Source organism: Rhinolophus sinicus, chromosome 15 (assembly GCF_057876585.1).
Source record: "Rhinolophus sinicus isolate RSI-liver-muscle chromosome 15, RSI-T2T, whole genome shotgun sequence".
In the NCBI taxonomy this organism is placed as follows: Eukaryota; Metazoa; Chordata; class Mammalia; order Chiroptera; family Rhinolophidae; genus Rhinolophus; species Rhinolophus sinicus.
In genome coordinates, this window is record NC_142515.1 from 77,284,218 (window position 1) to 77,303,782 (window position 19,565).

The following is a 19,565-nucleotide window of genomic DNA, read 5'->3' on the forward strand; positions in this document are numbered from 1 at the left end:
CACGGCATCTGACCCATAGTAGATGCAAAGTAAATGGCAACTGTTCTTCCTATGTATATTTGAAATCATTTATTAGATAACTTTGCTACCTGCTCTTCACTTGAAAACTCAGGCTTGGCTTCTCTGCTGTTTCACGATAGATCCCTCAAACCAGCCTACTGCATTTTTTAAACCTGTGTGGTCCCTGACTCCCCTTGGTCCCAGGTCCCTCACTTTGAGGCCTCGGTTCCAAAATGTAATTGACAAGTCCATTTTATCCAGCAAGAGCTCCTTTTATTCATTCAGGGTGGGTTTGTGAAACGCGGTGCAACTTTATAAAGTCGAGGGTGCCAGGAATGCGAGCCTGCCAGGTGCAGAGAAGCGCAAGAAGCTTGCGGGACCCCCGCCCCATGGGCGCCCTCGACTAGCCTATGGCTACGGTTGCGGGCCCGCAAGGGGCCGAGTGGACCTCAGATGAGATCAGAGTGCCTGCTCCGTCTGAAGCTCAGGACCACATCCATCTGTCCTCCTCCTGTACAATAGTGTGCAAAACAATCTGAAAACACCTTCACACAGCATCACAGAATCAGCTCCACTTGGCATCTCTTGGCCTAAGAAGCGTTCTGGCCGTGCAGGAAGGGTCGGGCAGTTCCCGTCCTTCTGAACACCAGGGCATCGCCAGCCGGGTCTTCACACAGGTGTCTCCTCTGCCACCTTCTTCAGGAGTCCGGCAGCCAGTGGGGAGTGCTGGGTAGCCTCAGTGCCATCCGCGTCCCGGATCTTCAGGCGCACTTTCTGGTTGGTCCTCCTCCACTCAGTGTACAGCTGGCAATGGTAGCGGAAGGAGACCTGCGGGCAGTGCAGGGATGGGTGGAAGGCCAGCCGGCAGGCCTCAACCCCCAAGGGAAGAGAACTGGGCCCCTGAGCCTCTGGACTTGGGCCACACCAGGGCCGGGGCTCTTGCTTCCAGAAGCAGAGTCAGCCGCCAGGCATTTTTCATATAGACTGTGCACACACACACCCATTCACTCTCCTGGGAATATTCCCACCAGTGTTCACAGCCCTGCAAAGGTGAGGGGATCTCTCAGAGGGTGAGAGTGAAATAGTATAGTCTCCTGGAAGGGATTAAATGTCAATAGATCATATAATCACCAAAACTCAGAAGTCACCAAGATGTCCTTTAGTAGGTGAATAAATAAACTTAGGACATACAGACAATGGAATATTATTCAGTGCTAAAAAGAAATGAGCTACCACTCCATAAAAAGATATGGAAGAACCTTAAATGCATGTTACTAAGTAAAACAAGTCAATCTGAAAAGACTACAAACTGTGTGATTCCAACTCTATGACATTCTGGAAAAGGCAAAACTGTGGAGACAGTAGAAGCATCAGTGGCTGCCAGGGGCTGGGGGAGAGACGGATGAATAGGTGGGGCACAGGGGCTTTTTAGGCCAGTGAAATTATTCTGTGTGCTACTTTAATGGTAGGTACATGTCATGATACATTTGTCCGAACCCATAGCACGTCCAACATCAAGAGTGACCCCTAATATAATCTACGGACTTTGGGTGATGATGACATATGTGTCAATGGAGGTTCATTGACTGTAAGAAATGTATCACTCTGGTGCCATGTTGACCGCGGGGGAGGCTGTGCCTGGGTGTGGGGAGAATATGCTGTGAACCTTACACTGTTCTAACAAAGTTTATCAAAATTATTTTTAAATAAATGTCAATGGTTCATACTCTTTTACCAAGCAAATTCCAAGAAACAGTTGAACATGGGTGGTGCACAAGCACTGTTCATAACGGCAAAAAAAAAAAAAAGGAAAGGAAAGAAAGAAAGGAAAACCAATATTGGAAAGCATCCTGGAGCCTATCAAAAGGGATTAGTTAAATCAATATGGTACACCCAAACGACGAATGACTGCTGGGTGACTGCCTTTTTTTAAAAAGGACATTAACAAAGTGAAAACAAGCAGATTGCAAAGCAGTACCTCTGGTTTCATCCTATTCAGATTTTAAAAAAATATGCTGGTGGATGCAATGAAAAATAATTTTTGAGGAGGGAATGCCCCCACAGGTGGACAGTAGTGGTTACATCTGAGGGGTGAGACTTTGGGGGAGCCTTTGCTCTCTGAGCAAGGGTTCTGCTGCCTGCCAGAGGCCCAGGACAACTCCCCCCAGCCCCGTCCCACTCTCTCTGTCCCAGTCACTTTTTCTCTCAGTCTCTTGATCTTCCTCTCTCCAGGTCTCTCTCATTCTCCTATTCCTCCTCTCTGCATTTTGCTCTCAGTCTCTCTCTTGCCCGTTCTGTCCCCAGCCCAGTCCTGTCTTGGGAAGCTCATGGATGCTGGGCCTGCACCCAGCACTGGTGATCAGGTGCCCTGGTCTTCTTGAAGCGGAAGGCTCACACCTGGCTCAGGCTCGGAATCTGGAGTTCCATGAGACTCTGGGGATTGCTTCCACCCAGGGCCACAAGCACAGGGAGCCCCCCCAAAGTCACTAACCAAACCCCTGGCCTGGCTGCTCCAAGCCGGAGACTCCTAGACACCTGTTCTCCAGCTGACAGCCACTCACCAGTGTCCAAAGGACGTAGATGGTGAAGAGGGCAATAGTGAGAGCGATGAGGCCCACAGCCTCCAGCCGGCTGTGGAGCCGCAGGTGGTCCTGGGCCCCACGCAGGCACAGCCAGCCTGAGATGGCAGCCAACGGCGTGATGAACAGGAAACACACCATGTCACAGCATAGCGTCCGCTTCTCTGTCCTGGGCCCCGGGTCCTTCAGCCACTGCGGGGTGGGGGGAAGGGCGGAGCTGCTGAGAGGGGCTACAAGCCCCCCTCACCGCTAGCCCCCACCTAGGGATGGGATATGGGACCTCCAGAGCCTGCGCCTCCCTCTCTCCTTTCCTTCCTTCAAATACTTCTTGTGCCTACGATGAGCCAGGCCCTGCTGGGCATTTTTACCCCATTTCACAAATGGGGAAGCTGAGAGGCACAGAGGGGCTGACTCATTTGTGCAAACTCGCACAGCTAGTTGCCCACAAAGCCAGGACTGGAAGCCAGGAAGTCTTGCCCCAGGGGTTATGTGTCCTTGACCGCTGGTACTACACTGCCTGCCACAGATGACGGGCAAGAGAAATGGGTTTCCCTCACGAAATTCTGATGAACGGGACAGAGGGTCCCCGCCCTCCAGGAGCTCCCATGCTAGTGGGATGAGGTATGAACTGGGGCAGGTGGTCAGGGAGGGGAAGGCCTTGCCGAGGAGGTGACATTGAGGAGAACTGGATGAGCAGAAGGAGCCACATGAAGAATGGGGAAGATGGTATTCCAGGCAGCAAGAACCAGCAGGTGCAAAGGCCATGAGTAGGGAATATGTGAACTGGACAGAGTGCAGTGGGGAGGAAGCCCATGTGCTGAGCATGAGGGAGAAGCGGGATGACGGCAGGGGTCAGCTCTCCCTCCTGCTGTTCTCTAAGAGCCCACACCTCAGCTCAGTGACATCAGCCTGCAGCTCTCAGGCTACCCCTGCCAAGCTGGGCAGGGAGGAGCCTAGCGGGCATCCAAGCTGCCAGCAGGGCTCTGGGGAGCAGGGAGGCAACTGCCAGGCCTGGGAATGCTCTGTCTCAACTCTGGCCCATTGCACTCCTGGGCATGGCCCACAAAGCCCAGTGTGGCTGCTACCGCCTCCTTCCAGGCCACTTTCCTCCTGCTTTAACTTGCTCCACTCCAGCCACTTGGGCTTTGTCAAGAACACCTAGCTCTTTGTGGCCTCAGGGCCTTTGCACTTGCTATGTCCGCTGCCAGGACTGCCCTTCCCTGGGTCCTTGGCATTGCTGGCTCCTTTTCATTCTTCAAGTCTCAGCTTCAGGGGTCACCTAAAGTGACCAAATCAGGGAGGGGCACAGGGTCTGTCAGGTCTGGAACTCAGGCCTGGTTCCCCAACCCCATCAGCGGAATCTACCCAGGGTGGGGGTGGGGGTGGAGAGAGGTCCACCCTATATTGAAGCTGTTTCCCCAGTCAACAGATCCTCTAGGGGAGTTCCCTCCTCCGGGCCCATGCCTGCCTTTCTCCCCTCTGCCCACTCTAATCTCCGGCTCCAAGCGTACCTCTGTGAGGGGCCGGGGCCGCTTCTCCACTGCAAACTCCGTGTGGCACAGCTCGCAGTAGCTGGTGTTGGACGAGGAAAGCCACCTCTCCAGACAGCTCTTGTGCACGGCACCCAGTGTGCCGGTGCAGCCACATGGAGACAACAAGCTCTCCCCATTCGCTCCCTCATGGCAGATCCGGCAGAAGGGACCATCACTAGACACAGAGATGAGACATGTGAGCAACGATCAGGCTTCCTGCCTACTACGCCTGCTTCATTACCCACGGGATTGCAAGCTCAGCGTTGCCCCTGTGCTGCCACTTGGCAAACTCCTAGTCATCCTTCCACACCCAGTTCCAAATGTCCTTTCCTTTGGGAAGCCTAGACTCCCACAGGTGAAGTGATATGCTCTCTTCCCAGGGTTCCTACAGCACCTTTTTAGGCCCAGGGTGAGCATCTTTTGTACCTATCTGCCCAGGGCCCACTCCTATTTTTCCTACCACCCTGAATGTCCTGGGCAAACACCCCACTCTTAACTCTTCGTCTTCAAGGACTAGGGAAGAACTGACGATACCCCTCATGACCTCAGGCCTGACCAACAGGAAGACCACATGCCGCTGAGCACAGGGACCAACTCAGATCATCTGTGAGGCAATCAGAGCCACAGGGAGTTAATTCCTGAAATTGATTTTTTTTGTTTGTTTTTTGTAAACTCTAGAACCACAGGCAGCAGGGCTAATGTAAGTCTGGAGCTGGTGGCAGCAGCCTGGTCTCCACATGGAGTCTGTGAATGATGCCAAAAACAGAGGAAAGCAGGGCCAAGAGACAGTGAAAGGCAGATTCTTAAGGATATCAATCAGAGACACTGGATCTAGCCACACCTGAAGGCCATGCTACCTGAGAAACCTGTGTCCAGGGAAAAGAGCTCCCCTGCTCCTCTGCCCTGTGAGGCTCAGAAAACACATGTAACAAGCATCGCAGAGAGCCCCTTCGGGAAGTCTCATCCCCAGTACGATCTCTGGGGTTGCTGGTCCTTCCTGGGGCAGCTCAGAAGGCCAGGGGCGTGGCCTTGGTGGGCCCAGGGGCTGTCTAGTCCATGAGTCATTGTTTTCCAGACATTTCTGCCCAGAGAGCAGGACTGCAAGAACACACGGAGGCGGAACAGGAGAGCAGTTTTCCAGAAAACACCAGTTTCCCCTTGGAAACTGTTTTCCATTCTTTTCTCAGCAGCTCCTGTTGGGGGGCAGGGCCTGGCTGCTTTGAAACCAAAGAGCTGAGCTGACCCCTTGTGTCTGCTTTGTGTTGCCAGTCCTGCACAGGCTGCTGCTTTCTCCCACAAGATCAAAGGGCATGTGCAGCTGCACTCTCAACCCCATACCCTGATCGCACCCACCACACACACACACACACACACACACACACACACACATGACGTTCACAGGAAAGGAACCCCAGCTCCGGAACCTAAGTTCGGGAAGTGGAAGTGACGAGAACATTGAGGAAGACCCATGTCAGTTCGGGGTTTTTCCTGGGGAGCCCTACTTTGAAGGAGTAAGTTCATAGAGAAGGCAAACCAAAAACAGACCTATGATTGAGCACTTATTATATACTGAGCGCTGTTTGAAGTGTATCACCTTGGATTAGTTTGTCTTGTTCTCACAGGGAGCCTAGGAGGAAGATGCCCCCATTGTAGAGATGGGGAAACTGAGCTGTAGAGGGGTTAACTCAGTTATGTAATCTCTCACAGCTAATCATTGGCAAAGCTGGGATTTGAACCCAGGAAATCTCGCTCCAGGGCCTATGTACCCTTGGCCACCATGCTACGTATGCTGCATGCCACAGATGGTGGGGTTTCACTCAGGAAATTCTGGCAGGAAAATAATGTATGTAAGACAGATGGGAAGGAAATGGGGTAGGGATGGGGGAGACATCCACAGACTCCAGGGGGGTGCCCAAAGAATGCTCCAAGAGTAAGAGGAGAAGGGAGAGTGTGAGTAAAGAAGGAAACAGAAGCCGTGAACAGTGTAGGGAAGGCTACGCAGAGGGGCTGGGGATGCAGAACTGCTCTAGGAAGCTTCCAGAAGGGCTTGGGCCCACTCACAGCCTGGTGGGCAGAGTGCCAAAGGCTCGGGGCCCAGAGGGGTCCCAGATGCTGACCACAGTCCTGAGCTTGTGTGGATTGTCCTGGGCCCTGAAGATGCCTCCTGGGCCTTCCTCTTTGGACTCTGCAGGTTTTGGCCCCACCTAATCTCTGCCATGGGACCCCAGGAGTCAGGGTCTCCTTTAAAGCAAAATGGAAGGTTGGATTATTATGAAAGCACTGGGCATTTTATCTTGGAGCCCCACCCCCGCTGCTCTCAGAGGGCACAGGCTGGCTAGGAGTTGTTACAGGGGGTGGTGACCTGCTTTCTTGGCCTCTGCATCTGCGGGAAGTGGTGGGAAGATCCTCCTTTACTTCTGGGGAGACTGACCAGGAGGCTGCAGTGAAGGCCACATCCCTGGATGATAACAGCTCTTTGGAAAAACAGCGGCTTTCTCGCTGGGAAGGGCTGATCTGCCCTGCCTTCAGCCTGGGTAGGTTGAGATTGAGTTGCATGAAAAAGCAGAGGGGAGAAGCCACTGGCAAAGAGGCCATGAGGCAGATCAGGAGGGCCCAGTGGTCTCCAAAGGTGTGGCTGTCCTGGCCACCAGCCTGAATGCAGAGGGGCTGCTCTGTTCCCCGCCACTTGCCTGGGTCACTGAGGGCTACAGGAGAGGCTAGTGGGACCCATGAGCTTCTCCCCTTTCCCCTCCCCCACCCTTGCAGGATCCCTGGATTTAAGACTCAATTCTGCTCAATGATCTTGGCAGGTGTCTGCCTCTCTCTGGGCCTCAGTTTCCTCATGTGTCAAGAGGGAGGGTGGGGCAAGGTGGGGCCAACTCACTCAGTGCCCCTCAGGAATCCCATGTAGGGAGACCTCAGCTCTGGTCAGCCTCTTCCCCCTCCTCTTGCCCAGGCAGCTCTAGCTAGGAGGCCCCTGGGTCTACCAATGGTCCCTGGGCTTGACCAGCACAGACCTGCTCCTGCCTTCAAGGGATCTGATGGCGATGCAGACATAAAAACCAATCCCCTGAATGGAAAAGGGGAAGGGGATTAAGAAGCCCAAACTTCCAGTTATAAAATAAATCATGGGGGTGTAGTGTACAGCATAGAGAATACAGTCAATAATAACGTAGTAACTATGTTACTAGGCTTATCGTGGTGATCTGGTGATCGCTGGTAAGGTTTATAAATGTCAAATCATTATGTTGTACACTTGAAACTAATATAATACTGTTGTCAACTACAATTAAAAATAATTTTTTTGAAAAAAAGACAATATAAAAACGTACAATAAAAAAATAAATAAAAGCATGGAAAAACAACAACAGAAACCGCCCTGGAGGAAGCCCAGCAGGGAAACTCGCCATCTCATGTGGCCTCAGGCAAGGGTTCCTGCAGGAAGTGATGCCAGGCAAAGGCAGAGGGGGAGCGCAGTGAGTCCCTCCAAAGCCCTGCAAAGCTTCCATTTGCTACTTTTTGTGTTTGAATGAAAAACTTATGAATTAATTCTGACACCTGCTACTTCATGGATGAACCCTGAGGGCATGATGCTCAGTGAAATGAGCCAGACACAGGAGGATAAATACTGTGTGATTCCCTTATACGAGGTCCCCACAGGAGTCAGATTCATAGAGACAGGAAGTAGGTGGTGGTGCCGGGAGCTCGGGCGGGGGAGGGGAAAGAGTGCTTAATGGGGACACAGTGTTGGTTTGAGAAGAGTTCCAAAGATGGACGGTGGGGATGGCTGCTCAATAATGTGAGTGCACTTAATGCCACTGAGCTGCACTTAAAAGTGATTAAGATGGTACATTTTATGTTATGTATATTTTACCACAGTACAAAAAAATTAGAAAGAGCTAAAACATGGAAACAACACAGGCATCTGGATAGACAAATGAATAAACAAATTGTGGTCCATCCGCACAATGGAATTGCATTCAGCCTTGGAAAAAAGGGAGGACATTCTGACACCTGCTACAACGTGGATGAACCTGAAGGCATGATGCTCAGTGAAATAAGCCAGACACAGAAGGACAAATACTGTGTGATTCCACTCATAGGAGGTCCCCAGAGGAGTCAGATTCATAGAGACAGGAAGTAAATGGTGGTGCCAGGGACTGGAGGGAGGGAAGAATAGGGAGTTATTTTTTAATGGGGACAGAGTTTCAGATTTACAAGATTAAAAGAGTTACGGGCATAGACAATGATGATGGCTGCACAACACTGTGAATGCATTTAATACCACTAAATTGTACACTTCAAATGGTTATGATGGTAAATGTTATGTTATGTGTATTTTAACACAATAAAAAATTGGGAGGAAAAGCTTGTGAATTAAACAATATAAAATAAACATAATGACAATACATTAAACTTGAAAAACTGGTGGCTATTTTAAATTTTAATGAGTTAAGATTTAAATTTGTGTGGGGTTTCCTGAAAAATATTTTCCTTGGAACTGATGACAAATTGGCGAACCAGGCAGATCCAGCTCACAGATGGGTCTGGAAAGCCAGCACCAAAGTTTAAACACATTTATCAAACGCAGACGAGGTGGCAAACCCCCTTACGAGCCCTCTTGTGGACCCCGGCAATGTGCTCTCAGAACAACCCCTGAGGAAGGTGTCTCCAATTTAGAGATATGGGGATGAAGCAGGGTGTCCCAGGTCACACAGGGAGAGAGGCTTCCCCTCAGGATTTGAGTCCAGGCGCTGTGAGTCACACTGCACTCCTAACTACTTCTTTATACTACCTCCCCAAAATATGAGCTATTTGCCAACACTTCATCTTCAGATTTCACATAATAATCTGGAATTTCTGGCTTTTCCTAAAGAATCAGACCTGCCCACCCTGAGCCTGTTTTCACACAAATATTACTGATTAGGCCCGTCCAGGTGGTTGGATTTCTGACCCCAGACTGAGAGGAAATCACTGGGCCCAGAGAGTGAAGTGAGTGAAAGTAAAGACACCTACTGGGCCACCACTCACCTTGGCGTGTCCAAGGCCCGGATGACGGTTGAGAGAAGCCGGCCGTCCCTTGAAGTCACCTGTGCCACATATTGGGGTGGCCTGAGGCCTGTGGCCTCCACAACCTTGGAGAAGGCAGGGCTGCCAGAGCAGTCGCACAGGGAGCCAGGGAGGTGGCAGCAGTCACCCGTCGTCATGGCCACAGGGAGCACCTGGTCTTCAGGGCCCGAGGCCCATGGTCCCAGGAGCCTGGGGAGAGGCCAGCAGGAAGATGAAGGTCAAGGTTAGTGAGCTGGGCACAGACCAGGGTTTGAATCCAGCTTTTGCAGCCTTGGTTGCCCAATCTGTAGGTTGGGGCCTTGTAGGGGACGTGAAGAGTCAACAAGACCACATGCGCTACTCAGCCCAGGCCTGGTACACAGCAAGGACTTCGTTATATTCTCTCTAACTCTCCAAAGAAAAGCAGCCTGGTCCAGCCCTAAAGCTTGCAGGCCACCCTGAAATCACCTTTCCAGACATGGTAACAGCACCTAACAGTTACTGAGCACCTGCTGTGGCAGCCTCTGTGCTTGGCGCTCCAAGCCCACGAAGCATATAGGGACTGGTTCTCCGCGGACTAGACTCCCAGGGCCAGGCTCAGAGCAGATGAGCCTGCTTCTGAGCCGGGGAGAACTGAGCTGGCAACTTGGCCCCACAGAGGAGGATGGTGAGTCACCTTCACCCATCTGGTTCACAGCCTCTTGTACAGCTCTGAACTCCTTGACACCTCAGGCCATCAAGGAAGCAGCCCCAGCTAGGGGGGACCTTGGTGACCTCTGTCCCCACCAGGGCAAATGTCCTAAGTCATGCCTCTGTCTCAGAGGAGAGGCCATGGGTGACAGCCGGAGCCCCAGGCAGCAATCTGAAGTCAGCTTTCGTGGGTGACTTGAGCAGGATTTGGCACCTCCACCTCAGGGTCTGACCTCCCAGAAGGAACCCTGGGCAACCTCCTTGGCCACCCCAGAACCAACCAGCAAGACGTGCGTGTTTCCCTCTGAGAATTTCATGAAAGTAACATATACCCCTCTAGATGCCCCTAGAAGCCAACACAGCAAAGGAGCTAAGTATCTCTGTCCCGAACTTGTTTCATCCTTTCTCTGCGGGAGCTATGATCCAGAGACCCCAGAAATACTCACTGAGGTACCATCCCAGTCAGCTTTAACCAACCCCTGCCAGTCAAAATATGAGACCCAGAGAAAGAGGGTGAGGAACATAAATGATACATGTCTAACTATTACATAGTTTTATACACCTGGAACTAATAAAAAAAAAGAAAAAAGGTGGGGGGAAAGCAGTATAAGTTATTGACTAACCTTTTACACCAGGACAGTCTGCCAATGGATCAATGCCCTCTGAACAGCTCGGCCAGAAGCGTTCCTAGCCCAACATGCCCTTCTGAGCCTCCCTGGCAAGGCCATATAAGCACGTATCAGCAGGAGGCCCAGGAGGAAGAATGGCTGACCAAGATAACGTCCGCAGGGCAGCAGCCAGCCTGCATGTTGTGCATGCTGCTGTCCCTCCCAAGTGCCTATAACCAGAACTTCTGGCCCAGGTCAGCAGGGAAGCCACTGGCCTATCCAAGGGAACGCCCCTCCAAGGATCAGCCTTAATTTTCCTGCAAGTAATTGAGCTTTAAGAATCATCACAGCTCCCATATATTAAGTTCCGCCATTTCTTTTACTATCATGGGGGGGGGGGGGAACCCACTGGTAGATCTGCTAATGCAAGGCCTGAAAATGGCCAAAATAATAATAGCAGTTACTCTGTCTTAAGGACCTAATGCGTACTGGACACCGTGCTAAGCTCACTGAGCTCTAAACAGTTGTTTCAAGTGTCCCCTTCAAAGGTCCCCTCCCCAAAGAGGCCTTCCCTGACCACCCAAGCTAAAGTGCTATTGGTGTCCACATTATTGCCCTCACAGAATGTGCCCCGCTCCGAAATGCTCTTATTTCTTCATCTACTTGTGTATCCACGTCAGTCTTCCATGCTTCAGGGAGCTCTGTGAAGAAGGAACTGAGTTGGACTTGCTCTCCGCTGTCCCCAGCACCTGGCCTTGTGTCTGACACAGAGTGGCTGCATTAATATCTCAGTCCCTACTCTGTGTAAGAATTATGTTAAGAATTGTGTAAAGAACAAGGTCCCTTAGTCTGCCAGTGCCCATGGTGGGAATCAAAGATATTTAGAGGCTAGAGGTCCATGCAAACCAGAGACCTGGGCTCAGCAGAGGTGAAGAGGTCAAATTTGAGGCTGGACACAAGGACAGGATGCCTGTAGGTTGGACTCAGCTCTGAGGCTGCTGGTATGGGAGAGGGAGCCAATGCCTAGGGCAAATTTGGCCCAGTGCGCAGGAGATGGATTTCACTGAGTCTTCACAACATATCTATGAAGCCCCATTTGAGACTGAGGATCAGAGGGGACAGCTACTTGCCCAAGGTCACACAGCTAAGAAGGGACAGTGCTAGGATTTCAACTTAGTGCAGTGAGTGGGTCTGGGACCCAAAAGACCTGGGTTCTTTTAAGTCCTTACTCTATCACTGATGCTGTGTGTCCTGGGATGAGTCACTTTACTTCTCTGGGCCTCATCCTCCTCCTCTGTCAAATAAGTTGACTGTGTCTGCTGAGGGGCTTCCTGAGAAGGAGCTCCCAGGCTCAATTCCTCCAGTGAAGCTCATCCTTGTCTAGGCCTGTTGGGGGGCACTGGGGCACCACAACTTTTCCACACCTGCTCAGCCTTCTTTTTCTGAAGGCAGGAAACGGAAGAGAAGTCTGAGGGCCCTAATTCCCCATAATGTGATATTGGGCCAGTTGCTTCATTCTCTGGCCTAGGTTTTCGCATCTGTAAAATGGGAGTCATAATGATACTCAGCTCAAAATTCCATAAATATTAAGAAGTCAATAAATATTACCTTTTATTAAATATAATTGCTGTCATCCACTTTCAGAGCTGTTGGGAGGATTTGATGACACAAGGCAGTCAGTGCCTGGCACACAGTTAGTGCCCAATAAATGCTCACTGTTATTTTTTTAAGGATAAATGTGGAGCCTGTGAAATGCATTCATTCCTCTTCACTCACCAAAGGGGCTCCTGTGTGCCCTTCAGTACTTCCATGGCTTTGCATTGGAAGCCAGGTTTTAATCCCAGCTCTGCTCTTATTTGCTGTGTGGCCCTGGGCCTAAACTCGACCTCTCTGAGCCTCGGTTTCTAGTACTTGCAACTATTATGGTCCCTAGAGAACTAAATGAGCTAATGACATAAATTCTGACTAACCTGTTTTGAGCACCCACCAACAGCCAGGCACTCTGTTAAGCAAGTCCTTTCTACACGGTGCCTGGCTCACTGCAATATTTACTATTTTCCAGGCAGAGTCCCTTTAAGAAGGAGGTTGGGAAAGGACACTGACCACTTATTGACCGCCTACTGTGTGTCTGACACTCTTCTCACCCGCCACCTCCAGAATCCTTCCAACAGCCCCATTAGGTTGGCGCTGGGATGACCCGGTTTCACAGATGCGGAAACCGTGACTCGTATACCTCCAGCCGCCCTCGAGACTGGAACTACGATCCCCTCGTCCCAGGGAAGGTTGAAACCAAGGGTCCGAGCCCAGCCGTCCCGCCCGGGGGCCAAGCTCGGGCCTCGAACCAGGGACCGGCCGGCGGACCAGCGTACCCGGCACCACCCTACCGCGCGTGCCTACCTGATCCGCGGCCGGGCCGGGAGGCCGCTCTGGCCCCTCCGTTCGCCCCGGCCCCGGTCCCGGCCCGGCCGGTCCAGTCAGCGCCCCTAGCTCCGCTCCTGCCGGCACCTGCGTCCGGACACCGCCCGCCGAGCAGACGGAGTCGAGGGCCAATGGCGACCGCCTCTCGCCCACACTGGCCAATAGCCGTGCACGTCCCGCCCTGGGAGGCGGGGCCGGAGGCGACGGGGACGTCCTGGGCGGCACAGGCCCTGCGGCGCCGCAGCTGCTGACTCCGCCCCTGCCCCCGCCCCCAGTCCTGGCTCCGCCCCATCCTGCACTGGGCACTAAGCTACTGGCGCCATCTGCCGACGACCAGTGCTTGTTAATAAAACCGTTACAGAATTTGACACCCGTCAGAGAGATTTGAGTGTTCATACCTCCTTTATTCTTCTCATCAATCTTGGGGGAGAGAGGCACCATATGGCCACATTTTACAGAGGGGAAACAGAAGCCTAGAGAGGTTAGGAGGCAGTGGAAGAGCCGAAAGCCAACCTCATTTATTTATCATTCATTCATGCAATAGATTCATTCACTAGATGTAATGTAAACATCAATAAGAAGGTCTTATGATCTAGGCGCTGTACTAGACTCTGGGGACCACAATGTTGAGTAAAAGAAATATTGCTACCTTCATGGACCTCAATCTAGGGAGTAAGACAGACATAAAACAACCAATTACGTTACTAATTATTAATTACAAAGGTGATAAATTGTAGCAAGTGAGGGGAGCATATCACGGAATAATTTAGAAAGTCCAAAAATATGTTCTTGAAGATGAATCAATTGAACTGACAAGATGTGAGACGAGGTTAACTAGAAGGAGGGCACGAAATCCTAGGCAAAGAGTTCAAGCACATGCAAAAAGCCTGAAGTAGGAGAATTGCCTTAATCCTCCTTTCCCCTCCTGCCTCTGCTTTTATTTAATATATAGATCAATTTATTTACCTCAGTTAAATTCTGTTGTGTTATATTGGCTTATATATTTTTTTAAATGTAAAGATAAATCATAACATTTTTAAAAAGGTTACTTATAGAGAAAAGGAGTAGGATGGAAGAGACAAAGGTAAAAGCTAGATTTTGAAAAATATACCTTGTTTTATATATTTGACTTTACAATCATGGAAATATTTTATATAATTATAAAACAAAATTTAAAGATGTCCCTAAAAACAAAAGTGAAATGAACCTGTATGTCCAGTTGGTGACAAAACAACGCAGAGATGAACTCCTAGTAACTTTAAAATGCAGCAATTTGTACACACCACTACTGTATTGTTACATATGCAGTATGGGATAAAGCAGAGGAGTAATTACACTGATGTCGAGAACTGGGATTTTCAGGAATGAAGGAGGTACAGATGTATGATTGATTACATTAAATAAAAACCCTGGGGGCTGCTGGATGGTTCGGTTGGTTAGAGTGTGAGCTCTTAACAAAGTTTAGGGTTCAATTCCCACATGGGATAGTGGACTGCGCCCCCTGCAGCTAAGATTGAAAATGGCGACAGTACTTGGGGCTGAGCTGTGCCCTCCACGACTAGATTGAAGGACGACTGATGGGTCCTGGAAAAACACACTGTTCCCCAAAATCCGCCCCCCCAAAAAAAAGATACTATAAAAAAAACCTGTAGTCTTGAATTTGAATTGGGAGTATCATGATACATTTTATCTTTCTAAAAAGAAAACATTTCCTAGTTCTGTTCATTGAAAATATCAGAAACAAAGACCAACCTTGCTGCAATGAGAGCTCCTTAAGCCTGTGATTTCTAAATACCATTTCCAGTCCAAAGAACTAGAGAGCCTTGAGGGAACGGCTGACTCTGGATCTGGTGCAGAAAATGTACAAGATGAACCTGGCACATCCTGATATACCAGAAAGCACGAGAGTTACCAAAGACATCACCTAGTAAGGTAGTGTCAGTGGGGGCCAAGTGAAAGAAGCTTCCACTGGTCACAAATTGGATAATTTGGCTTCCAATAAAGATAATGATTGCAGATCAAAACACATCAAATGCTTAACTTTGTGCACTTGGGTTTTTTATCTTAAAATAATGTCAAAGTTACATAAAAGTTGCAGAAATAATGCACAGAGCTCCCATAAACCTTTTGTCCAGATGCCCCAATTATTAAAATTTGTGAATCCTTTGAGTATCAGGTACACACGGTGTCTCATTAACTCTTAATATTTCAGGGTATATATATAGTTTTTAATGGCCACTTTTTATTTATTTGAAAAGCTATTCAAAGACACCAGTTTTAAAAACAGTAGAATTAATATTTTATTCTCATTTATAATTAGGTGGCAGTTGAATATAATCTTTCTACTTGATCTTTCCTTTTTGTAAAAAAAAAAACAAAACTACGAGTCTTAAAGAACTGATGGCTGGTTATGTTTTCAGAAAACATATTCATTGATGGTGGATTCAAGTTGTTCCTTATTAGCTCCAGAAAATTCACACACCTTTTGTCCATTTTCTACCAATGGGAAGGTTGGCATGCATTTGACTTCACACTCTGAAGCAACAGCTTGACAGTGACCTTCATCTACCTCAAGAAACACCACATTGGAATGCTTTTCAGACAGGAAATGAAAGAAAGGCTTGATCATTTTGCAAGGCCCACACCACGTGGCCGAGAAGTCAACTACTACGAGTTCATCTTCTGCACTGTTCAAGTCTTCCTCAAAAACATACTTGCTCTCGATCTGCTTCACCGTTTTGGAGGCTGAGGTCTGACGAGCGACCACAAGAATGGATGGAGGTGGATGCAGAGCACTGGACTAAGCTTCCAGGACATATTTCTTAAGGATAAACAGTCTTCCACATAATCGCAGTACAACGTTCAAAATCAGGAAATTAGTATTACCATGTAATTCCCAACTCCCATTCATGGTTTCAATAAAGTCTTTTAAAGCTCCAGAATCCATCTCAGTATCACATGTTATATTCTTTTTTTCCCCAGATTTTTTCTTTTATTGGGGAAGGGGAACAGGACTTTATTGGGGAACAGTGTGTACTTCCAGGATTTTTTCCAAGTCAAGTTGTTGTCCTTTCAATCATAGTTGTGGAGGGCACAACTCAGCTCCAGGTCCAGTTGCCATTGTTAGTTGCAGGGGGCGGAGCCCACCATCCCTTGCAGGTGGGAGTCTAACCGGCAACCTTGTGATTGAGAGCCCACTGGCCCATGTGGGAATCGAACTGGAAGCCTTCAGCATTAGGAGCACGGAGCCCCAACCACCTGAGCCACCGGGCCAGCCCTCACATGTTATATTCTGCTGTCTAATTCAGTCTCCTCAGTCTAGGACAGGTCCTCAGTCTTTCCTTGTTGTTCATAACATTGATACTTTTGAAGATTATGGGCTAATCATTTTGTAGAAAGTCTCTCAACTGGTGTTCGTGTAATATTTCCTTGTGATTTCTACATTTGGGACAGGAATCACAGGAGTGATGGTGAACTCAGTGCATATATCAGGAGGTAGAAAATGTTGATTACTTCCGTCACCAATGATGCTAACCTAGTTAAAACTAAGCCTGCCAGGTTTCTCCAGAGTGATTGAGAATGTTGCACTTGTAATAAGTGCTTTTATGGGAAAATACTTTGAAACTAATTAAATATCCTGTTTCTCAACAAACCTTTACCCACCAGATTCAATATCCATTGACGACACTTGCCTGAATCCATTTTTGTTGTTGCTGTCATTAGCTTCAACGAAGAGGGTTTTATTTTACAAGAATTCTGGAGAAGGACGGCTGCTGGCATTGGCTTAGTCAAATGATGATATAGGGCCAACAACTCAGATTCTCTTGGCCTTTTTCTCCTGGTAGCAAGATAGCTGCTGTGCCTCCAGGCATCACATCCTCAATTGCAGCAGGAAGAAAGCAGTAGCCCGGAGGTGTTATCCATGCCTGTGTCTTTTATCATATAATGGTTTTTCTAATTCCAACTTTGAGCACTTGCTTACTTACTGGCTCAGCAAGACGTTCCAGGTGGTGTTTTCTTGAATTTTTCCCTGCCCCAGCTCTAGAATCAACCATTTCTCCAAGGAGCACTGGTTTCTTTTAGTGGGGAATGATATTTAGAAACTAAGATCTGAGTGCTAGGTGTGCTCATTGCTACCCTTGATGAGGTAAAAAAGGAGTTAATAAAAGTGAGCCCAAAGTGGGACTGCCCAGGCCTGCACCCCCTCCCCAGGAATCCCCCAGGCTCATCCCCTACCAATAACTCTAAGGCGTCCAAACACTTCTAAAAAGAGGAGATAAGACCTTAGTGGTTCTAACTGGTTCTTCACACAGGCACAAACTGCTAAAACCTGTCAGTACTTGAACTCTAGCCTCATTATAATACAATTAAAATGAAATGAACATTAAGGCTTGCCCCCCCCACCCACCCGTGGGCTTTTTTGTATGCATTATGGGTAAGAGCACCAGCAGAAAGAGACTAGTTATATAACAAACATATGCCAATCAAATGACCTCAGAGGGACATCACATCTCCTGCTGTAGGTACACTTACCTGCCCATTTCTATATAAGAAAAAGTTAGCCTAGAGTACAGGGCAGCCGCCTCCCTAAGACACTGCCATTAGTTTCCTACCACTTGACTTTAATACAAACTTCTCGTCTTTTCACTTTTCTGTGCCTCGTGAATTCCTTTACACTTTGCGAACCACTAGGAGTATCAAAAGACAATACAACCCTGATATCATTAATTCTTGGTTCTCTCATCGTAATACACATGTATGTATGTACCTATATACAGACATTTACTTATCTATCATTAAAACCATGAATACACACCAATACCTGTGTGTAACCAAGCTCTTAGATACACTGGCCAAGGCTCAGCCCCAAATGTGCTGCCTCTAACCCTATTCCACTCCCATTGGGCACACTGGTTGAAAGCTGGGCCCCAACAAAGGGGCTCAATCCACAAATTTAACTAAAAATAATAATCATTACTTTTGAAGGCTACTTGGGAACCAACTCAAAATCTTGAAAATTACGACCTTTGAAAATGGACGAAGGAAAGAATTCAGTATTTATGTTGACCTATACAATCTGTGCCTCAGGGTAAGCGCATATGAGGTCTGACAATTAAGTTCCCGAACTTTGTTGCACTGATGTTGCCAATCTTTTTTGGTATCAGAGGGATTATTCATTATGAATTTGTAGTAACTGGTCAAAGAGTTAACCAAGTTTACTATTGGGAAGTGCTGAAAACACTGTGTGAAAAAAGTTAGATGAAAACGACCTGAACTTTTCACCAGCAATTCGTGGCTCTTGCATCACGACAATGCACCAGCTCACAGGGCACAGTCTGTGAGGGAGTTTTTAGCCGGTAAAGAAATAACTGTATTGGAACACCCTCCCTACTATTTGGCCCCCAATGACTTCTTCCTTTACCCAACGATAAAGGAAATATTGAAAGGAAGACATTTTGATGACATTCAGGACATCAAGGGTAAAACAGCGACAGCTCTGATGGCCATTCCAGAAAGAGTCCCCAAATTGCTTTGAAGGGTGCACTATGCACTGGCATCGGTGCAGAGCTTCCCAAGGGGAGTACTTTGAAGGTGACCGTAGTGATATTCAGCAATGACATATGCAGCACTTTTTCTAGGATGAGTTCGTGAACTCAATTGTCCGATGAGGGGAAATTTCTCTTTATAGATGTGTTCCAGAAATAGAAGAAGGCGGGATAGAATTTGAGTATACCCACTTTGCAACCCCTAATGGGTTGCGAATCTAGGTGATGCTTTGTAGCAGCTCCTAAAACCAGGACTGAGAAACACACTGAAATCCACCTCGTAGTGTATATACACATCACCTATGAGGTTTTCAACTCTAAATCTGAGCAACCTCTAGACCTATTAATTTACAGGAAATCCTGGGGACCAAGAGATATGTGAAATGATGCCATAGGTCTATTAAGAGAAAAAGCAGATTAGTGGTTGCCAGAGGCTGGCAGGGGGAGGGAAAATAGGAGAGACTGTTAATGGGTACTGAGAATCTCTTTGGTGCAGAAGTTCTGGATTAGACAGTGAAGGTTGCACAACGTTGTGAATATACTAAATATCACCGAATGTACATTTTATGTACGTTTTTTAACTTTACATTCAAACTGTAAATTTTTGAATTTTACATTCAAAATGTACACTGAATGTACATTTTGAATTTTATGTTATGGGAATTTAATCTCAAATTTTTAAAAAGCAGAAAGACCCCCGAGGGAAGCCATCAGCAAAAGGAATTCAAATGACCCATTTCTTAAAAATAAAAATAAAAGGCAAGAAAAGAGATCAAAGGAGGGGGATCTACAGCTTAAAAGAAACTGAAGAGACACGTACAACCACTTGAACAAGTGTACTGTGTTTGGGTACCGATTCAAACAAATAAAAATAATTTAAAAAGAGAACTGACTCTGGGTGGTGAACACACAATTTGAGATATACATAATGTGTTACAGAATTGTACTCCTGAAATCTATGTAACTTTGCTAACAATTATCACCTCAACAAACTTTAGTTAAAAAAAAACAACTGAACAAAAGTAGTTTAAGACTTGTGCACTGAAAATCACAAAAAAACTGCTAAGAGAAATCAAATATCTAAATAAGTTGAGATACAATGTAAAAATAAATAAATTAAGACAACCAGGGAGATGTGAACAC

At 47.9% G+C, this 19,565-nt stretch overlaps 1 protein-coding gene and 1 pseudogene across 2 annotated transcripts; both read right to left on the reverse strand.

Moving 5' to 3' along the window:
* Nucleotides 1–251: 251 nt before the first annotated feature.
* On the reverse strand, nucleotides 252–13,009 carry MARCHF2 (membrane associated ring-CH-type finger 2). Of its 2 annotated transcripts, XM_019711957.3 has the most exons (6): nucleotides 12,856–12,993; nucleotides 10,474–10,565; nucleotides 9,143–9,370; nucleotides 4,091–4,286; nucleotides 2,562–2,771; nucleotides 252–828 (listed from the first exon to the last, which is right to left on the reverse strand). In XM_019711957.3, the coding sequence occupies exons 3-6, from the start codon at nucleotides 9,316–9,318 to the stop codon at nucleotides 670–672; spliced, it is 741 nt and encodes a 246-aa protein (XP_019567516.1). In that variant the 5' UTR covers nucleotides 9,319–9,370; nucleotides 10,474–10,565; nucleotides 12,856–12,993; the 3' UTR covers nucleotides 252–669. The 2 variants fall into 2 exon arrangements, with proteins under 2 accessions (XP_019567516.1, XP_019567515.1); XM_019711956.3 differs by lacking the exon at nucleotides 10,474–10,565 and having other exon boundaries at nucleotides 12,856–13,009.
* Nucleotides 13,010–15,213: 2,204 nt separating this feature from the next.
* LOC109434706 (thioredoxin pseudogene) lies at nucleotides 15,214–15,783 on the reverse strand (annotated as a pseudogene).
* Nucleotides 15,784–19,565: the final 3,782 nt, after the last annotated feature.